Source organism: Saimiri boliviensis, chromosome 7 (assembly GCF_048565385.1).
Source record: "Saimiri boliviensis isolate mSaiBol1 chromosome 7, mSaiBol1.pri, whole genome shotgun sequence".
NCBI lineage: Eukaryota > Metazoa > Chordata > Mammalia > Primates > Cebidae > Saimiri > Saimiri boliviensis.
In genome coordinates, this window is record NC_133455.1 from 105430627 (window position 1) to 105454753 (window position 24127).

General features: G+C 37.7%; 2 protein-coding genes across 7 annotated transcripts in view; one reads left to right on the forward strand and one right to left on the reverse strand.

Moving 5' to 3' along the window:
- Positions 1-20874, forward strand: part of IRAK4 (interleukin 1 receptor associated kinase 4) — a 48653-nt gene extending 27779 nt beyond the window's left edge. For 3 of the 5 annotated variants that reach the window (XM_003941481.4, XM_039461625.2, XM_074403158.1), the window contains 2 exons: positions 315-473; positions 599-2007. In XM_003941481.4, coding sequence (XP_003941530.1) covers positions 315-473; positions 599-634 — 195 coding nt within the window. In that variant the 3' untranslated portion in view covers positions 635-2007. Of the gene's footprint in view, positions 1-314; positions 474-598; positions 2008-2098; positions 15119-20694 lie in introns of those variants that run through there. The other 2 variants (XR_012518568.1, XR_012518567.1) reach the window with 2 other exon arrangements.
- Positions 9896-22831, reverse strand: TWF1 (twinfilin actin binding protein 1). 2 transcript variants are annotated; one of them, XM_074403159.1, is made up of 10 exons: positions 22729-22817; positions 20995-21072; positions 18820-18998; positions 17007-17102; positions 15878-15982; positions 15006-15026; positions 14115-14240; positions 13704-13854; positions 13090-13211; positions 9896-11887 (listed from the first exon to the last, which is right to left on the reverse strand). In XM_074403159.1, the coding sequence occupies exons 1-10, from the start codon at positions 22751-22753 to the stop codon at positions 11717-11719; spliced, it is 1074 nt and encodes a 357-aa protein (XP_074259260.1). In that variant the 5' UTR covers positions 22754-22817; the 3' UTR covers positions 9896-11716. The 2 variants fall into 2 exon arrangements, with proteins under 2 accessions (XP_074259260.1, XP_003941527.3); XM_003941478.4 differs by lacking the exon at positions 15006-15026 and having other exon boundaries at positions 22729-22831.
- Between the last annotated feature and the right edge of the window lie 1296 nt (positions 22832-24127).

Consider the following 24127-nt stretch of genomic DNA (forward strand, 5'->3'; position numbering starts at 1 on the left):
GTGCACTAGCACAATCTCGGCTCACCGCAACCTCCGCCTCCCAGCTTCAAGCGATTCTCCTGCCTCAGCCTCCTGAGTAGCTGAGATTACAGGCACACCACCATGCCTGGCTAATTTTTTGTACTTTTAGTAGAAACAGGGTTTTGTCATGTCTCCCAGGCTATGTCTTCAATTCTTAATGAAGTTTTAAGATAAGACAGTAAAATGAGAGTGCATGTTATTACAAAGTAGATTAATTTAAATGATTAAAATGTATATTCTAATTTCTTTCACTTTGATTTGAAGTTCTTAAAGTTTTAACACTCATTTTAAAGCTAGATATTAAAGAAGAAATTGAAGATGAAGAAAAGACAATTGAAGATTATATTGATAAAAAGATGAATGATGCTGATTCCGCTTCAGTTGAAGCTATGTACTCTGTTGCTAGTCAATGTCTTCATGAAAAGAAAAATAAGAGACCGGACATTAAGAAGGTATGAATTTTTTATACTTATTTAAAAAGTGAAAGGGGTGGGGTTCATCATATTTTCTTAAGTGCACATTTCAAAGCAGCTGTGTAATATGGTTTTGCTTTTTTCTATCTTTTTTTTTTTTAAAGGTTCAACAGCTGCTGCAAGAGATGACAGCTTCTTAAAACTTCATGGGGCTCGACTCTTGACTTTTTATATACACCTGTCTCAACCATTTTTTCAACTAATTTTTTTCCTAAATATTCTTCTTTAACAAGGCAGCCTAGTGCAGGGCAGTAGTTATTAAAGCATAGGTTGAACGTCCAACATACAAAAATAGAGCCATCATATCAACACTTAGCCCTACCCATTAGTATCACCCTCAGTTCTTAGAGTAATCCCTGCAACATCTCTTTCAAGCATCACCAAACTCAGTTTGAAAATTACAGGGCTAGCAAAAAGAGCCATGGCTGTATGTAGGGTGGAAACACTCTTATTTAAAGCCCAACTGACTCCACTACTAATTTGCTGTAAAGCTTTGGACACACACTTAGCTGCTATGAGCCGCTAATAACATTGGGCTAATATCTACTGTGCTTCTCTGACAGATAGTCATGAAAATCAAATGATGCAGAATATATACAAGTACTTTGTAAATTGTAAAATGATATAAAATTTAAAGTTTATGGAGTCATGTATAAAATCCTATTACGCATATTTTTATAGATTGTGTTTACAGCAATCATTTACCACAAGTCAAATATCCCTTGATGATACTGCCATAATGAAATATCCATTATTAGATTATGTTACATGACAAAGTTGATGGAATTTTGCAGATGCAGTTAGAGTTCCTAAACTCCCTTTGAGACTATTGAAAGGGCCTGATCTAATCAGGTGAACTCTTGCAAGAAGGATTCTCCTTGTAAGTCTTGAAGAAGTAAGTACCATGTTGTGAGAGGGGTACATTGGCTAAAACCTAAAGGTAGCCTCTAGGAGATGAGAGCTACCTTCCAGTTATGAGCAAGCAGGGAAAAAAAAAAAAAAAAATGGAACCTCACTTGCAACCACAAGTAATTGAATTCTTCCAACAATCTTTGAGTGAGCTTAGAAGAGTTCTCTGAACCTCAGATGATACCACAGCCGAGGCTGATGCCTAGAGTTCAGCTTTGTGTGATCTTCAGTATGAGAACCTATCTATGCTGTGCTGGACTTCTAATATATAAAACTGAGATAATGGGTCACATTGGCTGGATGTGGTGGCTCACAGCTGTAAATCCCAGCACTTTGGGAGGCTGAGGCGGCCAGATCACTTAATGTTAGGAATTCAAGACCAGCCTGACCAACATGGTGAAATCCTGTCTCTACTAAAAATACAAAAATTAATTGGGCATGGTGATGCATGCCTATAGTCCCAGCTACTTGGGTGGCTGATGCAGGAGAATTGCTGGAACCAGAGGCAGAGGTTGCAGTGAGCTGAGATTGCACCACTGTATTCCAGCCTGGGTGACACAGCAAGACTCTGTCTCAAATAAATAAGTTGCATTAAGCCTTTAAACTTGTGATAATTTATTATGCAGTAATAGAAAACAAATACAGATACTCTCCCATGATGTTTTTCCCATGACAATTTCCCATCATATTTACAGGTTCTGTGCACATTTGAGGGGTATGTGGAAATCATACAGAGCATGTGCAATGGGGGACTTATAGTGCACATACTGAAATGTGGGGTTGGAGCCCCAACACGGAGTCCCCAGCAGGGCACTGCCTAGTGGAGCTCTGGGAAGCGTGCTGCTACTCTTCAGACCTAAGAATGGTAGAGCCACCAGCAGCTTGCACACTGAGCCTGGAAAAGCCACAGGCACTCAACTTCAACAATAAGGGAAGCCACGCACCCTGCAAAGCCACAGGGATGGAGCTGTCCAAGGCCTTGAGGACCACCCATCCCTTGCACCAGTATGCCCAGGATGCAGGACATAGAACCAAGGAATATGTTGGGGCTGTAAAGTTTAATGTCTTCCCTGCTGGGTTTCAGACTTGGGTGGAGCCTTTTATCCCTTTCTTTAGCCAATTTCTCCCTTTTGGGACAAGAATGTTTTACTCAATAACTGCACCACCAACTATATCTTGGAGGTAAATAACTTATATTTTATTTCAAAGGCTCATAGGTAGAAGGAACTTACCTTGAGTCTCAAATGAGACTGGATTTTTGAGTCATGCTAGAATGAGTTAAGACTTTGAGGGACTTGGCCGGGCGCGGTGGCTCAAGCCTGTAATCCCAGCACTTTGGGAGGCCGAGGCGGGTGGATCACGAGGTCGAAAGATCGAGACCATCCTGGTCAACATGGTGAAACCCCGTCTCTACTAAAAATACAATAAAACTAGCTGGGCATGGTGGCGCGTGCCTGTAATCCCGGATACTTAGGAGGCTGAGGCAGGAGAATTGCCTGAGACCAGGAGGCGGAGGTTGCGGTGAGCCGAGATCGTGCCATTGCACTCCAGCCTGGGTAACAAGAGCGAAACTCCGTCTCAAAAAAAAAAAAAAAAAAAAAAAAAAAAAGACTTTGAGGGACTATTGGGAAGGGATGATTATATTGTGCAGTGTGGGAAAGACATGAGATTTGGGGGGCTGGGGGTAAAATGATATTGTTTGGATATTTGTCTCCCTCAAATGTCATGTTTAAATATCCCCAGTGTTGGATTTGGGGCCTGATGGGAAATGTTTGGGTTATAGGGGCGGATCCCTCATGAATGGCTTATAGCCATTGGTGATGAGTGAGTTCTCAGTTCATGTGAAATCTGGTGGCTGAAAAGAGTCTGGACCTCCCCTTTCTTTCTTTTGATACTGCTGCTGCCATATGATACACTCCCCCTTTGCCTTCTGTCATGATTGTAAGCTTCCCAGGGCCTTCATCAGAAGCCAGGCAGATGTTGACGCCATGCTAGTACAGCCTGCAGAACCATAAGCCAAAACAAACCTTTTTTCTTTATAAATTACCCAGCATCAGGTATTCCTTTATAGTGATGTAAAAGAGGCTAACAATATATATTTAATTTTTAAATTACCTATTGTACTATTTTTATTAAACATTTATGAGTACTGTTCAAAGTGCATAATTTAACCCTTTTAACAATCATATGAATTTGGTAATAATATTAACATTGTACAGATGAGGAAATCACTCAAGATTATGTAGCTAATAAGTTGTATGCAGAAATCAGCATCTGGCATCAGTTGCAGTCTTTACCATGAACACTATACCTGTACATCATATTAATCATAATCATTTTCTCTGTCATGTGTTGAGAGCTATTGTGCCAAACATTGTGCTAAGTGTTTTATAAGCATGATCTGATTTGATAAATCCACAATGTAGGTTCTATTCTTTTACTTCTTGAGGAAATTTTGAGACATCGCAAAGATTTATTGTATTTGGACTGCAGTTCTCCACTCTTCCATATATTTGATGCCTTTTGCAATATGGCTTTGTAATTTTTCCCATCAAGAGATAAAATCTATTTGCTCAACCATTAAATCTGGGCTGGCCTTGTAACTTGCTTACAGCAAAAGTGATGATCAGTTCCAAGCCTAGGCCTCAAAAGCCCCTGTGCACTACTTCTCTCATTTGGAACCCTGCCACCAACATGAGAACAAGCCAAGGCGAACATGCTGCTGATGACAGGCCATGTAAAACAAAGACAAGGCATCTCAGACGAGGTCATCTTTAATCAGCCGCCTGCCACCTGATCACAGACATATATGAGACATGGGACATCAACCAACTATAGATTTGTGAGGAAGGATAGTTTTAAACCACTACTTTTTTTTTTTTTTTTTAAGGTAGAGTCTCATTTTGTCACTCATGCTGGAGTACAGCAGTGTGATCACAACTTACTGCAGGCTTGACCTCTCAGGCTCAAGTGATTCTCCTGCCTTAGCCCCTTGAGTAGCTGGGAGTACAGGTGTGTGTCACTATGCCCAGCTAATTTTTTTTTTTTTTTTTAATTCTTTGTAGAAACAGGATCTCACTATGTTGCTGAGGCTGGCTTTGAACTCCTGGATTCAAGGAATCCTCCTGCCTTAGCTTCACAAAGTATGAGATTACAGGCATAAGCTACCATGAAATTCACGTTGGAGGGTAGTTTGTTTTTATTTTTCATTTTTTTAAGGAAGGAAGGAAGGAAGGAAAGAAAAAAAGAAAAGAAAAAAAGAGAAAGAGAAAGGGAGAGAGATCGGGAGTCTTGCTGTATTGCCCAAGCTGGAGTGCAGTCTGAAAATGGATATTAAAAACCTCTTTTATGCCAATAATTGTACTTGACAATGGAGACAGGAAGGAATAAAAAGGAAGATAACAAACAAGCAGTCAACCAATATTTCACTTAAACCTGTGAAATGCTATGCATTTGCTGAGGAGTAATTTACTTCCAATCATGTGGTCACTTAGAGAGTAGGTGTGATGTGGTGCTGAGAAGAATGTATATTCTGTGGATTTGGGGTGGAGAGTTCTGTAAATGTCTATTAGGTTTGCTTGTTCCAAGTTTGAGTTCAAGTCCTGAATATCCTTGTTGATTTTCTGTCTCGTTGACCTATCTAATATTGACAATGGGGTGTTAAAGTCTCCCACTATTATTGTGTGGGAGTCTAAGTCTCTTTGTAACTCATTAAGAACTTGCCTTATGTATCTGGGTGCTCCTGTATTGGGTATGTATTTATTTAGGATCGTTAGCTTTTGTTGTTGCATTAATCCTTTTACCATTATGTAATGTCCTTCTTTGTCTCTTTTGATCTTTGTTGGTTTAAAGTTTATTTTATCAGAGATGAGAATTACAACTCCTGCTGTTTTTTTGCTCTCCATTTGGTTGGTAAATCTTCCTCCATCCCTTTATTTTGAGCTTTTGTGTATCCTTGCATGTGAGATGGGTTTCCTGGATATAGCACATCAATGGGTTTTGGCTTTTTATCCAATTTGCCTGTCTGTGTCTTTTGATTGGGACATTTAGTCCATTTAAATTTAGGGTTAATATTGATATGTGTGAATTTGATACTGCCATTTAATGCTAGCTGGCTGTTTTGCCCGTTAGTTAATGCAGATTCTTCATTATGTTGATGCTCTTTACCTTTTGGTATGTTTTTGGAGTGGCTGATACTGGTTGTTCCTTTCTATGTGTAGTGCTTATTTCAGGAGCTCTTGTAAAGCAGGCCTAGTGGTGATGAAATCTCTGAGTACTTGCTTGTTCACAAAGGATTTTATTTTTCCTTCACTAATGAAACTTAGTTTGGCTGGATATAAAATTCTGGGTTGAAAGTTCTTTTCTTTAAGGACGTTGAATATTGGCCCCCACTCTCTTCTGGCTTGTAGGGTTTCTGCTGAGAGATCTGCTGTGATTCTGAAGGGCTTCCCTTTGTGGGTAACCTGACCTTTTTCTCTGGCTGCCCTTAGCATTTTCTCCTTCACTTGAACCCTGGTGACTCTGTCAATTATGTGCCTTGGGGTTGCTCTTCTTGAGGAATATCTTTGTGGTGTTCTCTGTATTGCCTGGACTTGAATATTGGCCTGCCTTGCTAGGTTGGGGAAGTTTTCCTGGATAGTATCCTGAAGAGTATTCTCCAGCTTGGATTCATTCTCTTCGTCACATTCAGGTACACCTATCAAACGTAGATTAGGTCTTTTCACATAGTCCCATATTTCTTGGAGACTTTGTTCATTCCTTTTTACCTTTTTTTTCCCTATTCTTGCCTTCTCGTTTTGTTTCATTGAGTTGATCTTTAACCTCTGATATCCTTTCTTCTGCTTGGTCAATTTGACTGTTAAAACTTGTGCATACTGGCTGGGCATGGTGGCTCAAGCCTGTAATCCCAGCACTTTGGGAGGCCGAGGCAGGTGGATAACGCGGTCAAGTGATTGAGAACCATCCTGGTCAACATGGTGAAACCCTGTCTCTACCAAAAAGAAAAAAAAAAAAATACAAAAAATTAGCTGAGCATGGTGGCACGTGCCTGTAATCCCAGCTAGTCAGGAGGCTGAGGCAGGAGAATTGCCTAAACCCAGGAGACGGAGGTTGCGGTGAGCCAAGATCGCACCATTGCACTCCAGCCTGGGTAACAAGAGTGAAACTCGATCTCAAAAAAAAAAACTGTGCACACTTTGCAAAGTTCTTGTGTTGTGTTTTTCAACTCCATCAATTCACTTATATTCCTCTCTAAATTGTCTATTGTCATTAGTATTTCATCAAATTTTTTTTCAAGGTTCTTAGTTTCTTTGCATTGGGTTAGAATATATTCTTTTAGCTCACAGAAGTTTCTTACTATCCACCTTCTGAAGCCTGATTCTGTCAATTCATCACACTCATTCTCCATCAGGTCTTGTTCCTTTGCTGGTGAGGAGCTGTGATCACTTGTAGGAGGAGAGGCATTCTGGTTTCGGGTGTTTTCAGCCTTTTTGCGCTGGTTTCTTCCCATCTTTGTGGATTTATCCACCTGTCATCTTTGTAGTTCCTGACTTTCAGATTGGGTCTCTCAGTGGACATCCAGTTTGTTGATGATAAAATTATTTCTGTTTCTTAGTTTTCCTTCTAACAGTCTGGCGCCTCTACTGTAGGACTGCTAAGGTCCACTCCAGACCCTGCTTGCCTGGGGATCATCTGCAGCAGCTGCAGGACTGTAAGGGTTGCTATCAGTTTCTTCTTCTGCTATCTTTGTCCCAGAAGGATACCCGCCAAATGTCAGTCTGAGCTCTGCTTTATGAGGTGATTCTTTGGGTATACAGGGGTCAAGGAGCTGCTTGAGGAGACAGTCTGTCCTTTATAGGAGCTCAACTGCTGAGCTGTGAACTCTGTTGTTCATTCAGAGCTGCTGGGCAGATATGTTTAAGTCTGCTGCAGCAGAACTCATAAACCACCCCCCCTTTTTTTTCCCCAGGTGCTCAGTCCCGGGGAGTTAGGGCTTTATTTATGAGTTTCCGTTGCTTGTTGCTGCTTTTTTTTTTTTTCAGGGCTGCCTTACCCAGCAGGGAGGCAGCCTACCTCCATAGGGGTGGAGTGCCTCGGTAATGGCGGATGCCCATCCCGCACAGAGTTGAACCTTCCTGGGTTCAGTTGTGCTTGCTGTGAAACTCTCAACCCACAGTGTTTCCAACTGCTATTTTTTTGTAGGGGTGGGACCAGCCAAGCCTGATCACCTGGCTCCCTGTCTCCGAGTCTTTTTTTTTTTTTTTTTTTAGTTGAACAGTCAACTCTCTCCCAGGTGTTCCAGTCACTTGTTGAAAAGGTGCTGGGATCTGTGTGATTTCCTATGTGGTGACCCACTGCACTGGCTGAAACAGCAGCACTGAGATTCGTGGCACTTTTTTGCCCGGAGATCTCTTGGTCTGGCTCCCTGTTTCATTCCCCTTTTTAATCAGCTGAATGGGCGACTCTGCCTTCCTGGAGCTCCAATTGCCAGCCAAAAGGTCACCCAGTCCTGTGTATTTTGCGCTGAGAACCGCTGCACTGGGGCACCAGCAAAACAGCCACGCCAGCCAAAAGAGTAGCACTGGTGACCCGTGGGGCTCCTCCACTTGGTTATCTCCTGGTCTGTGGGCAACAAAAATCTGTCTGGAAATGCAGCATCCACTCACCCTCTGCACTTTCACTGGGAGCTGCAATCCTGAGCTGCTCCTAATTGACTGTCTTGGAACTCTCAAGTCACGATTTTTAAATGGACCATTTGTTATGCATTAGTATGACTAAATCATGACTGATTTAGTCATGTAGCCAGTAAATGGCAGTCACGAATACACACACACACAAGGAAATGGCCCAGCTTGTCTTATTAATACAGCTTGGTATTAGAAAACCAAGAAATACAATCTCACCCCCATTCATGGTTTGCCTCTTCACCATTAACCATCCAGAGTTCACTAAGAAACTACAACCTGGCTGAATCCTGGCAAATGAGGGTGGTAGTGGAGCAGCATTGACAGTTGAGTAGAAGCTGGTCTCAGTCTTTTTGGAGCACAGAATCAGCTGAATGAGGATCCCTACTGGAAGGCACTTGATGCTCAGGAATGGATCTACAGCAGCACTTTGTGTGGTGGAACCCATGGCCATCGCAGGGCAGATTTTGCCAGTGCTAGTGAGTTTTGCTGTGTCCAGAAATTAGAGTGATGGAGGATAGATCCTCTAGTGACCCACCACTGCTGGCATGTGCTCCTTTCACATCTGCTCTTCAAGGAAAGGTAAATTCATTTATTCATTCAACAAATTGAAAAATGCCCACTATGTCATAGAAACTTCTAGGTGCTAAGGATGTAGCAGTGAAAGAAGCTAAGTTTCTTGCCCCCACTGAACTTGTATTTTAGTGCAGGAGACAATATACGCACAGATATAGAATGCCTAAGTGCCATGAGGAGGAATAAAGCAGGATTAAGGTGAGAGGAACAAGGCATACAATCAAATAGGGAAATTAGGGGAGACCTCTCTAAGGAGATGACAGTGACACTTGAGCAGAGAGACCTGTGAGGAAGGCATGTAGATAGGGGTTAGAGTCATGTGCTCTTGAGGCTGTGCTGCTTCTACCAGAGGAAAAGAGAGCTGCAAGTGAACTGAAGCAGACTGATAAGGAAGGTGGAGAGCTACTAGGCAACAGTAAGATATAAACTTTCTTCTACGAGATATTGCCACTATCATAAATAGTACACTGTAAAACTTGTTTGTTGACTGAATTAGGGTGGGGAAGAGCTGCAATTTATATAATTTAAGGTAAACTGTTCCCTAGCCATGAATCATTTATGAAACTATTTGATTCCTGGACCCACCTACTGGATCAAAATCTAGTATGAAGCCCAGAATTAGTATTTTATTTTAAAAACAACATTCCATCATCACAATATATGGTCGTATATGCAAAGAAAATGTGAAAGCATATACATCAAACTATTTAAAGTGCGTACCTCAGACACATTAATTTAGTTCTGAGTAGAAATGTCTTAGCTAATGTTTAAAAGTTTTAACAATGAGGCTTTCTAAAGCTGTTTCTGCATGTTTTGTAAACTGCTACAGAAGACATCCATTTTGTTGCATCTCTAACAAAAAGGATTTGATAGCAAATTGCACACAGTAGGAGTACATTCAGCATTTTTCAAATGAATGAATACAATAGCAAGTCTCTTAAGAGCTTAGTGTCAAGTAAATTGGTGCTGGGGTGCTTCTATCACAGAAAATGAATTAACTCATGGCATTTTTATTATTGCTCCAACAGGGGCAAAATTTTAAATTAAGCACCCTATAGTCATGACTATTCTTGCCTAGGTTTAAAGCTACTTAAAATCCTTTTTGGACTTAGGCAGACTAATTAACAAATATTTATTTTGAATGGAATTTCTAACCTATCATCAGGTACTGAATTATGCAAAATTATACAAACATTTAAAAAAATTATAATGGAAAAACCAACAGTACACAACTTAAAGAGAAAAAAAATTTATTGTGATATAAAATGCACTTATAAAATGTCCACCAGAAGGCATGTAATTCCTCATTGCTATATAAATTTATTGGGAATATGTTATTCACCATCTAGTTATGATAATGCCACCTAAAACAAACTGTAAACGATGAGTTATACTCTATAACAAATGCATCACTGATTTTCAGCAATCATTGGTTTAATAATAGTTTAAGACTATAATCACATCTATATTCTGGAATGTCCATTTACTTTAATGTAGTGTAGAATTTAGAGTATAATTGCACATAGATGGTACAGAAAAAACATTCACTTCTAAATTATTTTATACCTTCATGACAGGTAGTCTTCCTGACTGAAAATAACAGCTTTAGCTATGGTCTGCAACACACCTCCAGGATTCTTAATGCAGTAATTTGGGTGTCTGTGTGTCAGTCTACATGTGCACCCATGGAACAACTTATATCTTTAGTAAACAAGTGCAACATTATTGTCAGTTACTTTGCATGTTTAAATATTATAGTCTGATTATTTGTAAACAAACAAAACCCCACACAAATACTCTAAATTCTATTTTAAAAATCTGTCAACCCATAATTATTCTAATATGCTTTACTTACTTGAACACAAATTTCTGAAAGGTGCATATATTACCTTAGATAATAAGGTTTAGAAATGAGTGCTTCACACTATGAAATGTGCATTTCTGATATTTGATTTACGCAGCATAAAGTTTAGATCAAGAAATTACAAATCCTGGATCCCCATAGTTCATTTAGAAAATGCCTCAAAGTTATGGCTCTTGCAGCAGGTTTAACAGATTAACCATGAAGTGTTCTTGATCCCTCCATTTCAAGTATCAGAGAAATACGAGGCTCAAAATCTCTCTGGGTTTTAACTGAAAATACAAAGCATTAGAAAACAGCTAAACATGTTTTGAAATACAGTATAATTGAAAGGAGATTATTAAGGTGTTTATCTGTGTTAGCCTGTTAAGTACTAGGACTTTAAAGTAATTTTAAATCTGAGTATTTGCTCAGAAGTAATAACACAATTTGCCTATAAATATGTGTGGTTTTGGAGAAAAAAGGAGATCCTCATTTTTAAAACTCAACATTTTTTTCCTTTTGAATGATATTAATTTAAATTTCAATCTCAACATAAAGGTTTGGCCACACAGAGCATTAGAAAGATAATTTACTAAGGCTGTTTAGTCCTTCAATGTCATCAGAAATCCTGTAGTATAGAAAATATCTGGTACCCTTAAAGTTTCAGAGTGAGCTGATCTGCAATGTTAATGCTATTAAAAAAAAAGTCAAATATAAAAGGCTGCTGCAATATAAAGCACTATTTCTAAAAGTTGCAGACATGATCCTACAGTCTGACAACAGTTAGCACAGCTACTCAGAGTAAGCAACTTCTGGCCTTTTCTGAGGCACACTAAAGTAATATGAGTATTTTAAGGTCTTTCTGTCCCACAAGAAAGTAGTAAGTTTATCCTTCAAGACATCAGACTGTCTAGAACTGGCCCAACTGTATAAAATTTTAAGAAGTATGTGAAAGTGTGGAATCAACACTATGACAATAGTGTGACAAAATTAAACATTATGTTGAACCCCTTTTCTAGCTTTAACTCAAATATAGAAATCATGAGTCTTCTATAACATTAATTTTAAAAACACACAGAAGTGAAAAGTGCTATTTTCCAAAAAGTACAATTTTTTTCCCTACTATATATCAACATGGAATGATTTCAGTTCTCCTGTACTAAAAGCTGGACTTTTAAAAAACTAGTATTGCAATGTTTAATGTGACGACTTTAATCAGTAGTAGCTTCGGTTTCTGCTGGGCCCCTAATTAGTCTCCGAATTCCTCTTTTTCCTGCAGGACCTTTTGGTTTTGCAAAACTTTGCTTGTGTGCATGCTGCTTGGGATGTACTTCTTCATAAAGGAAGTCTGCAGTCAACTCATCCCCATTGTCTATCTCAATCTGTAAAAGATAAAATTAGAAGCATAACATTCAAAACCTAATACACACAAGCTGGTTTTCATAATATATGAATGCTTACAAACAAATATGTAATACTCATTCCAGTAAAGCAGAATAAAGGGTCATATGTAAACAGTTTCACTTTCTTCTTTTGGGAGAAGGGGCTAAATGAGTTACTTGAATATATAATCAGCTACATTCACTTCCTTCTTTCTTACTGCTCCAATTTAAATATAGTGTTTAAAAATAGAAGCCACCATTATATTCTCAAGTTGCTTTGATGCACACTTTATTCAAGAAACATTTACTCATGGCCCTTTTATCACTTGGTCACTTGATATCCTCCCAGAAGAGAGATAAACAAACCATGGGCCCAAGGCCAAATCCTGCCTAAGGTAAGATTGTTTTACATTTTTTAAGGGTTGTTAACAACAGTAAGAATATGTGACAGAGTTTATATGTGGCCTGGCAAAGCCTTTACTTACTATTTGGTCCTCGGCAGAAAAAGTCAGCTGATTCCTGCTATAGAAGGTGCTACTCATGCTAGAGTGATTGATTCTTAGGAACTTAAAAAGCATGAAGGGTTCAGAATCTAAAAACACTGGTAGTTTTTAAGGACCTGTATTTTTATGAGTTTAAGGGCTCAAGAATACATCTTTCCCCATGCCTTATCTGTATTAAGAAAATTGGTAGCTTAATTCCCAAAATTCAAATGTTTATGTTTATTCCTCCCTTCCCCCAAACTGGAAAGATTCACAACCATCCCGTAATTTGCAGTCATAAGGGAGACTATAATTCCTTATTAATATGGGTTCCAGAAAGAATTGCAAACCTGTAGCTCCGGCAGCACTGTCCAATAGGACTTTTTGCACTGATGGAAATGTCCTATAAATTCTGCACTATCCAGTACAGTAGCCATAGCCACATTTAGCTAATGAGCATTTAACATCAGTTAGTGGAGTTAAGAAACATAACTTTAAATCTTATTTAAACTTAAATATCCACATGTGGCTTACTAGAGAGTATAGATATATAGAGAGATAGGGATCATGATAGGTAATCCCCAGGCACTTAGAGGAGATCCTAAGGATTTAGGATGATAAGCAAAATAAATATTTTCATTGATAAATCATGATGCATCATAAACTACATAGAAATGAAAAATCTAGCAAAAACTGAAGATTTCAAAATAGGTGGGCTACCTTTCTAATTACATCCATTTGTAGTTGTCTTTCTACAATTTCCAGCAGAGGGCTCTTGCAGCTGGAATACAGCATCCGTTCTCTTATACTGCATGTGTATCCGGGCATTGAATAAATAAAAACTGTAAGTTCAAATAATAGCAAATATAATTAGCAGCATATCAATTAAAGCAAGTACATAAAAACTTCATAAAACTATAGCTGGGCCGGGCGCAGTGGCTCAAGCCTGTAATCCCAGCACTTTGGGAGACCGAGGCGGGTGGATCACGAGGTCAAGAGAGCGAGACCATCCTGGTCAGCATGGTGAAACCCCGTCTCTACCAAAAAAATACAAAAAATTAGCTGGGCATGGTGGTGTGTGCCTGTAATCCCAGCTACTCAGGAGGCTGAGACAGGAGAATTGCCTGAACCCGGGAGGCAGAGGTTGCAGTGAGCCAAGATCGCGCCATTGCACTCCAGCCTGGGTAACAAGCGAAACTCCGTCTCAAAAAAAAAAAAAAAACCAAAAAAAACACTATAGCTAAACCCTCTTGGCAAGAAATATATACAAATACAGAGCTGATATACCAATAAAAAAACTCAAAGTAACATGTTAAAAACAATGTATCATATACCTATGGACTCTAAATAGTCTCCTTCATGGGAATGTTTATATAGAAAGAAATGGTAACGAGCTGAATCCTTGGGAATCCTCTTTGGCAAATCTTTTAGTTCTGTATTTGTTGTGTTGGCCAAAATTATAATTTCATTTTTTATGTCTATTTCCTGCGAATAAGAAATAATAAAATACATTCATTAAAACCAGATATAAAGAAATTAAGTTAAAACATATTTTTAAAAAGAATAAGAAATAAAAGAGGAACTAGTTTTGGACTCTTTGAATTTTTTTACAATGAATATTTACAAAACGAATTTTAAAAATCAGAAAGCACATTTAAAACTTAAAATCTATTAAAAATAAACCCTATATAAGCCATAAACTACCAAAAAGAGCAGCCATTTAATACTCATTATACATCTCTTACCAACTGCACATAGTTGAGCTGTCTGTTATTCAACTTTTCCAAAGCCTGAAAGGCTTCTCGAGAAATAGGAAATGCTACTCCTTGTAGTGTCTGATGCTTCGTGTCCACACCCACATCAGTCTGTACCTAAGTATGAGAGATTTAATTTACTGGTAAAGTTTAGCAGTCAGCAGTATCATATGACAAAAATAAGAAAACCCAACCTCTATAAAATAATATCATTCAACCCTAGCCCAACCTATAATTAAAATTATTTTTCACATTTGTTCATGGTCCTGCTAGCATTTTGTCAACATGCAGAGTGTATGACACATCTTTATGACAATGTTGGAAGTGAATATTTGAATGAGTGTACAGTGTTAGTGGGGTTTGGGGGGTTTTGTTTGTTTTTATATTTGGTTTGGCACAATTTCAATGAGCTACACAAGCTCTTTAGAGTGTCATCAGATTACACCATTAATTATAAAATTTTACTTGACAGAATTTATAAACAACAATCTACATACAATATCTATAGAACTTTGTTCTGTTGGACAGAAAATGCAACACAAACACCATGCACTGAATTGAAAGGAATACAAACAGTGTACAAAGACACAACACAGCTCAACAAGTTATACTACTGCAGAAGTTCCAGACTTAAGAGATTTCTTTACTAAGAACGTAGTGTTCATGTATTGAAAGAAGAGAAAGATATTTCAAGAAAGCATTCAATGCACATGTTTAAGATTTTTGCACTTGATAAATGATAGCTAGTATAGGGTCTCATTTGCCGTGTTGCAACAGAAAGTCCAATAGAAATTTTACTTTTAGAAAAAAAATGAATGGAGATTCTACAGCATAAATGATATTGGTTAATGAAAACATCATAGAACATATGCGAATGCATACCCCAATATGATCCTCTGGGTTCTGATTGCAAGAAATAAAACAAACTATCAAACTTGTAAAAAAAAAAAAAAATCACATAAAAAGCCCTACTCAAATAATATGAATTAAAATATGACAGATCTTTGCTACCAGTTTAATATTAAATAATATTCGACCATTCTCCAGACTGATTCCTATTAGTCTCTGACTCAGGCTAATGAATAGTGGTTTTGGCTACTTACTCTTTTCTTTAAAGTCCTAATATAAATACAGTAGTTATTCTAGTATATTAGAATAGCTGCAGAAAACACATTAAAAATAATGATAAACTACAAAATAATATGGCTGAAATTTATTGACTCTAATATGCTCAACAAGTACTCAAATAATAATCTTCCATATATATCTCTATTCAAGTAGTGTTCACGGAAGTTAATTTGTAGAAATTAACTTAGGAAGTTTAAGTAGATTAAACTTAAAGTTTAAATTAACTTAGGAAATTTGTAGAAATTAACCTAGAAAGCCAACAAAATAACCTGCTTCACGCAACCTTATTAGATATATTCTTTGCACTAAATGGGTAACACACGCTTTTTCTCTATATAATATTCAAAGTACAAAGTTAACAACGGCTGTACTTCAACAGGAAGATTTACTATTCCGACAGGAGATTACAGGAAAAGCTATTTATAAAGTACATATAAAGTTTAATATTCATGTTTAACTTTTCTTTTCTGAAAACACATTAACCACATAGCCTTATCTCTAAACTAAACAGTATAAACCTAGGTACCTAACTTCTTTAATCTCTAGTTACCTCCACATCTATTAATTAAAAATATGTTGTTTTCAAACACTTAAAATCTTGCAAAGGCTTTGAAGCTGTAACTTACCTCATTGATTTTAATCTGCCGTAATTCTTCCTCAGCTGCAGTCAGTGGGGCAGGGGAAGATTGTGACAGCAAATATTTTTTATATCCATGCAATGATACATCTTCCTAAAAGTACAAAATGGACTATAATCAATAATTCTCTAGAAGTAAAACTAGAGTGAAGTTACTTGAGGAAAAACAAAATCATTAACAGAAAGATTTTAAATAAAAGTAAATAGCATTATGAATTTCAATATCTTTTACTTTTCATTAATCCTTAATTTTAAGTTTGAAAACTTTTTAAGGGGAGTACCTACTGTTCAATTCCTGAAGTTTTATAATTACTAAAACTTTTGTATGAGTTTGGTACTAGTAAAGTGAAATACTTAACCCGGTCATCCTTCAAGTCTATAGGACAACTGTAACTAACTTCTGGGGAAAACTGCCCTGTGATTATCTAATAATCAACTGCTCTATGATTATCTTAAAAAAAAAAAAAAAAAAACTGCCCTATGATTATCTAATAATCAATTGCCCTATGATTATCTAATAATCAACATAATCTAATAATCAGCATCTAATAATATATTCAGATTCTAAATACTGTTATAATGATTTATATAATTCTTTATAATTATTCATATATTAAAATTTTCATATCAAAGGAAAAAAATACTACAAAGAGATCTACCTAGCATCAAAATTTTGTGGTTTAGAAGACTGAGACTCATGAAACCGAGAAACCAGCCCACTTCACAATTAATGATGAACAAGCAATATACTCCCATATAGTCTTGTGCTCTATCCACTAGATTATATGACTTTCTGAATCAAAAAAGCTCTAAACAAAAAAAGTTCAAAAATATATTTCACTTTGTATATATACATATAAATATATATATTTACCATATAAATACTTTCAAAGAATCAGTATGTTTTAATACCAACTATTGTCAATGTCAAATAGATGCAAATCAATGAACTCAGTTACATATTCATTACAGCTTTTTAGATCATATGAAATATTTCTTATTCTCATGTTTTCAGAATATCCATCTGAATTCATATCAATTACCTATTACCTAGGAGTTCTCGTCTTTAATCATTTTAATTGCAACATATAGAGTCCACATACAAATATAATTAATACCTTTACTGTTCCAAATACTTCATCTTTAATGTGGCCACCTCCAAATTCCTTTTTCAGAGTTGCTCTTGTTGCTGCATACAACATTTTTTGACGAACCTATTTGGTTGTGAAAGTTTACTTATAAGTTTATAGGCAAAAACATACGATTATAAAAGCACATTCTGAATATATTAAAATTCTGAAGCATATTAAAAATAAAACTGAGTGTAAGTCCACTGACTATAATATTCTAAAGTACGTGTGTACAAATAACCATCATAACATGGGCATCTAAACTATCAATGGCTATTAAGACAGCCTTTAATTTACAATGTCACTTTGTGTTTTTTTGACACAGTTTTGCTCTTATTGCCCAGGCTGGAGTACAATAGCGTGATCTCAACTCACTGCAACCTCTGCCTGAGGCAGGAGAGTCGTGCAAACGATTCTGCAGCCTCAGAGTAGCTGGAATTACAGGTATACACCACCATGCCTGGCTAATTTTTTGTATTTTTAGTAGAGACAGGTTTCACCATGTTGGTCAGGCTGGTCTCGAACTCCTAACCTCTGGTGATCCACCCACCTCGGCCTCCCAAAGTGCTGGGATTACAGGTGTGAGCCACTGCGCCCAGCCACATTTTTTTTTTAAAGTTAAAAAAAATAAATTTTAAAAAACTCTTCATTTTTCAAACTCATGAGTTCAAGAATAAAAAATTAAAATGTGAGGAAAACTGAAATGAAGTAATTTTGATAGTGACATTCTTCTCAAAGCTGTATCAGGTATTAATGAATTAAGTTGTTAAGAAAATTCATGGCTTACTGATGGCATATACCATCCTAGGAGGGACATAAGGATGGAAAAAAATGTAATATATACTATTATTAAAGCGTCTACTGGAAACTATGGAAAGCTACTAAAGGTAACTACCAATTAACAAATAATTTCATAATCCCGCAGGGTCAAATCCAGTATTTCTCTCAGACAGAACATACGGAGTTAAAGAGGACTAGGACGATCTTTTGAGAACAATATGTAGATAACTTTAAAAACCATTATTTTTTAATAAGAAAAATTCAAATTAATTTTTTAAATATTGGGCTGTGTTCATATATTAATTTTGTCCATTTTTCTATTTAGTCAATCTACCACCAATTTTCCTAAAATACTTGTTTTTGGATGTAGGCCCATCACTTGAATGGTAGTGACTAATAAATATGTGATAATACTAAAAAAATTTAATATTATGTTCAACTAGTTCTCAGATTTATTATAATTATTACTCTCAGGGCCAGTTTGCATGGAGTCATTTTTAAAACTGCCACAAATTAGGCTGGACACAGTGGCTGATGCCTGTAATCCCAGCACTTTGGGAGGCCGAGGTGGGTGGATCACTTAAGGCCACGAGTTCAAGACAAGCCTGGGCAAGAGTGAAACCCTGTTTCTACTAAAAATACAAAAATTAGCTGGGTGTGGTGGCACATGCCAGTAATCCCAGCTACTCAGGATGCTGAGGCAGGGGAATAACTTGCGCCTGGGAGGCAGAGGTTGCAGTGAGCCAGGAGTGAGGCTTGTCTTAATAATAATTTTTAAAAATTGCCACTGCCACAAATTTTTAAATTTTAAATGCATAATAATTATTTTGATTTCAAGGGCAAAACTCCTGAATCTGAGTACATTATTCCTGATTCCACATTATCAATCCAAGGATTTTTCCTTATGATCATTCCCTTCTATGGGAAATGATTGTTGCTTTTTAACCTTTATTTGGCCTAGAAATTTCAAAAACATCTTTCTAGCATTTAATGTCAAACAAACTACAAAAAAGTTACTTACATGAGAATGATCTGGAGACCATGCAATGAATATCCATTCATAGCCCTGGGCATTCTGAGAATCTAACCTGAATAATATATAGCACGGTTGTTTGTCTTCCAACAGGGGTAAAACAAAGGAATCATAATCCTTATCCCAGGAATCTGAAGGCTGACTATACGATCCAATCACAAGTTGCTCTATGAAAAATTATTTTTAGAAAGATAGGTAAATGGTTTGAAAAACCAAGTGGTAGCGTGATGAAGACTAGAAAAATAAAATGATAGTCCTTTCCCAGTTATTATTATTCACATCAAAAAGTTGAAAAGGAAAAATGTGGCAACATAGAAAATAATTATGATATAAAGCATTATAAAAACAGATAACATTTTAGGCACACGGTTAAAATTTTTATATATACACAGCCTAAGAAACATAAAATTGATCATAATAGTTGAATTTAATGATCAAATAATGGGTGGTTACATTTCTATTTTCCAAAATGTCTGTGCTTAAGTTATCCACAAAACATATTTAAACTGCCATTCAAAAGTATAATTTCTGAAATTAAGACTCAATTGTACAGTAAGAAATACTAAAACCAGTTTTAACTCCTATTTGGCCATAATGCTCCAGATTTAAACATTTGCCTAGATGGTATAGCCACTTTGAAATGCTATTCGATAGAATCAAGTAAAATTGTGAATCTACTTTGCATACAGAATCTCTTATACATAAGTACAAAGTTGTTCACTGCAGTACTATACTGTAACAGTGAAGACTGGAAATAGCCTCAATGTTCATCAACAAGAGACTGGAAAAACAGTATGCGGCATAGTCATGTAACATTCCGTTCAGATTTAAAATGAATTATTGAGCTATCAAAACTAATTGCAAATGTAACATTTTCAGAAAAAGGAAAGATATAGAATAAGATGGTATCATTCAGTTTACGTGAACTCAAAGAGCAGTATACGCTATTGAGGGATACATATAAAAAGAGATTGCACAAATATCAAAACTCCTAATTGTAGTTGCCACAGGGGAAGGAGATCAGAAGTAAAATTGTTTAAAGGGGATGCTCTTATGCCAGAAGAACACTGAATTTTCTAAAATGCTTGAAGTAAATATGGTAAAATGTTATCAGTTATTAATAAAGGGGAGACATAGGTATTTATGATATGATTTTAGTCTTTGGAATTTTCCTTATTTAAAAATTTTCACAAAACAAAAAGTAAAACTAGAAAATAATTATTTAGGAAATAGTGGCATTTTCCTTCTGTAGAGATGCTAGATTTACTTTTCCATTTTAATTCCTTAACTAGTCACTTAGGAAGTGATGGGATTTAAAGTTTTGGCCCAGTATTTTTAAAATATGCTGCTTTACAATATACTATATTCCTTTTGAATATTATTTGTAAACAAATATTTGAATATTATTTATAAACTATTCTGGTTTTAATATATAAGCAAAAAACAGAAAACCAATTAGATTTAATTCCAGTTTGTGAAAGAATAAATTACTTTTCCAAAGCAAAATATTTCCAGATACTTAAGAAGTTAGGCCACTGGAATATTTTAACATATTCTTTGGGATTGAGTAGCTGTAACAGAAATTGTTCAAATTCAGATCTGCCTGACTTAAAAAATTCTAGCATTCAACCAGATTCCGTGCTTAAATAATTATTTTTTATAAATCAATTTGTAGTTTGTTATATTCTCAGAACTTTCCCAAAACAAGTAAGGGTAATGATCATTTCTGTAGCAAAGGTTGCAATCAAATGGAGAAAATGGGAGTTTGAAATCCTTTGTTTCTGTTTCAAAACAAACTTTATTGAATAATTCACAAGTAACTATTGTTTTTGATAATCACCTGTTTACTGATTTCCATTCCAGAGATGGAAGCACTGACATTAGAAATGGACTGTGGTGCAGAAACTGAGACACAAAAAGTAAAAGAGGAAGAAGTCACATCAAAAAACATCTTTCTATTTCCCTGATAGTCACAGAATTGAGAATGAAATCAGGGGCCCGTGGGGACCTGCACAAGATATGAGGAATCCAAGTTACCATAAGGTAAGATTTGAACTTGTTTCACATTAATTAATAGTCAAATCACTGACAACACACAGTAAGTTTAAAAATACAACAGCCACTAATCCAGGAACAAAAAACATTTTAAAATATTTAACTAACCATTTTCAATAGATATTTTCAGAAGTCTGTACTTTCCATTTCTGGCTTTGGCAAAGATCTCTTTAACGTCTTCACTTGCTGTGAAAAAAGATAAAGAAAGTAAACTTTTTATACTTAAATATGAATACTTTTCTTTGCTATCTATATGGGAAAAAATTATTTAGAATACAAAGAAAAAATCTGGAGCATGTAGCATCCTTATTATCAGTATTATAAAACTAATGGCATAAAATAACGAAGACTGTATACAATTAAGAAATATACACATTTTAAAAGTATGCTAATAATTTGAATCTGTTTTAGCTACATAATTTTGTAGCAGAATTAACACTGGAATGAATATAATGAAGTTACTCAAACCCAATAATGAGCAAGTTACAATTTTGAAAAACTTTTATGGCTCTTTGGAAAAATACTGAAAACCTGCTTTCATTCTCTAATTCAGTTTCAAGCTTATGGTAGCCACTTTCTTCATCAATTCACTTTATTTTCCCGTTAAAAACAACAGTATATATCAAATATCCTAACTTGACTAAAGAAAAGCCAATGAAATGCATTCAATGTTACTTACTTCAGGTTATATTTTTCTGACTTGGATTTCTCAAAAGCTAGATTAAACTCATTGAATAAATATATATTTCATAACTAACCCTTGTGTTCCAGTAAAGCTTCAGTTTCGTTCTAGTTTCATTCCTATGTTGTCTATTAACAGCAAGAAACCACTATTTAAGTAGGTAGTGCTTGCTAGAAGGCTCAAGCATGAAAGTCGGTAACTACATATTTATATATCGAAATTAATACGGATAAAGAAAACAATGCTTTCAGACTTGAGGCTACTCTGCTTTTGTGAGAGCATGCGTACAGGGGGATGTGTGGGGTGGTATAAAAAATCTTTAAGAATAAAACATGCAATTAAGTATTCATCTGGGAGAACTCGCAATTGACAGGAGGAGCTTGAGTTTATACTAGCACTTGTTAAGTGATCGCTAGTAACCCGGGGATATATTATTTGACTCTTGATGAGGTGAGCACTTCTGGACTGCCCAATTTCAAACCAGGAAATAATGGAGGTCAGATGTAACTGCAGGTTCAACTGTCTGCACGCGATGATAACGTGCAACCATACAGATCAGGATTTCAGTTCCCCTTGGGGAGTACCTAAAGATCAAAACACACGCCACACCCGGGATTTCCCAGAACATAATTCACTTTCCTATTTGGGGGGGAAATGCGGGAGTGTTTTGGGAAGCACTCCTACTGATGTGAGAAAGATTCTGTCATGTTTCTTTTTGTAATCAAAATCCCGTAACATTCTGTTTTGGACCGTGAAAAAGGAAAATTCGCCTGGCTGTGGACAGTGTAGGGGAGCCCCGGAAGCCTTCACTGTCCCAGCCCTTCCCTACCTGACCAAACGGGGTAAAGCTGAACTACTGCCGGGGACGGCGGAGGGCACGCCCCCTTCAACCAGGCCACCTCGAAATCCAATTTCCTTTGCTCCTCCGAATGTCGGGTCCATCTGCAACGTGGCAGCAGCCGGGCCCGGGCTGGAAGAGGGCGCAGGCCGGGAGCGCCAGGGAAGCAGGAGCCTGGAGCAGCACGGAGGCCCGGCTCGGCCCGCGGGGCGGACGCCCGGAGCTCCGCGTCCGACCCCAGCGCTCTCCGCCCTGCAGCCCTCCCGGCTCTCCCGACCCTCCGGGGAGCCCCTTCCCTGCGGGGCGCGCCGGGCGCCGTTACCTTGGATGCCGGTCTGGTGGGACATGGCGGCGGCCGCTGGCTCCCCGCTCCGGCGCCGAGTGCAGCGAGCGGCCCCGGCCGGCGGCTCCGGGAAGTGGCCGCTCCTCCGCCCGCCCCGGCGCGTCATCCGCCCGCGACCCGCGGCCGCCCCGCCCCGCCCCGAGAGGCCGACCGCGTGCCGGGGCGCCCCAGCCGGTCTGCTGCCGCCCAGCCCGCGGCGCTGCGGCCCTGGTCCTCCGCCTAGGGGCTGCCTCCGCCCGTGCCGCCGCCTCCCCGGCTCCTAATGGGGGGACAGCGCCGCCGCCTCCCCGGCTCCTCCCGGGGGGACAGCGCCGCCGCCTCCCCGGCTCCTCCCGGGGGGCAGTGCCGCAGAGCCGAGAGAGCTCAGTGCTCCGACCTCTGCCCTCTGGCGACCTCGCCGACGCGCCATTCGCTACCTCAGCAAGGGGATGCTCCAACAAGGAAATGATCATTTTATCAAGCAGGCGCTTTTCAGCTTAAAAAAGATGTGCACATCATCTTTCTTGGTTTACTCTTTCTATAATCGATACCATGTAGTGTAGAAAAGCCTTCTCCTTGCTCCATTGTTTTAAAAGAATGAATATACTATAAACTGCCTCTCATCAAATTTTTCCACGATTTTAAATTGAATTAATCTCAGATCTTAACTTTTCTTTTCAGCTGGACACATTTAGAGACCTAGTATGTCTGTCTCTTCATTCCAAAAACAGCCAGCCACTATAGCTGATTTGAGTATTCCTCTGCGGTCGATTGTACCATTTTAAATACTGCTTTGCTTTAGGTTTGCAGTTTATTATTTAATCCAATAATTATTCAAAATTCACTTGGACAGATTTGTAAGGTAACAGCAGGTATTACTTAAAAATATTTTCCAATCCTGCTTTTAAAAACGTTTCCCTCTGAAAGGTAATGTTTGTTTGGTTGGTTGGTTGCTTGGTTGGTTTTGTTTTGGTTTGGTTTGGTTTGGTTTTTTTGGTACTGCTTCTCTTCTGCTACTAGGTGGGAAGCTAGTTCTTATTTTGGGGGCCTTGAAGTGACACACAAAATTGTAATCTGCCCATGAACAAATAATTTATTCAGGTCAATAATATAAGGGCAAGTTAGTGTTCAAATACTATACAATGTCTTTTTAATGAATAATTAACAGGCCTGCAATTGTTTTTCTTTACAAGGATCACAGGAAACAAGCTTATGTTCTATTCCCTGTTATCTGAGCTCTGTTTTCCAGACATATCCTCATATTCAGGAATAAACTAAATTTAATCTGAGTTTTATGAGTTGTATGGATTTAAGAAATGTAGGGAGGAGTTTCATTCTAACCTAATTCTCCCTGACACAATGGTTCATCCTGATTTGCCAGTTTTTGACCACATTGCTG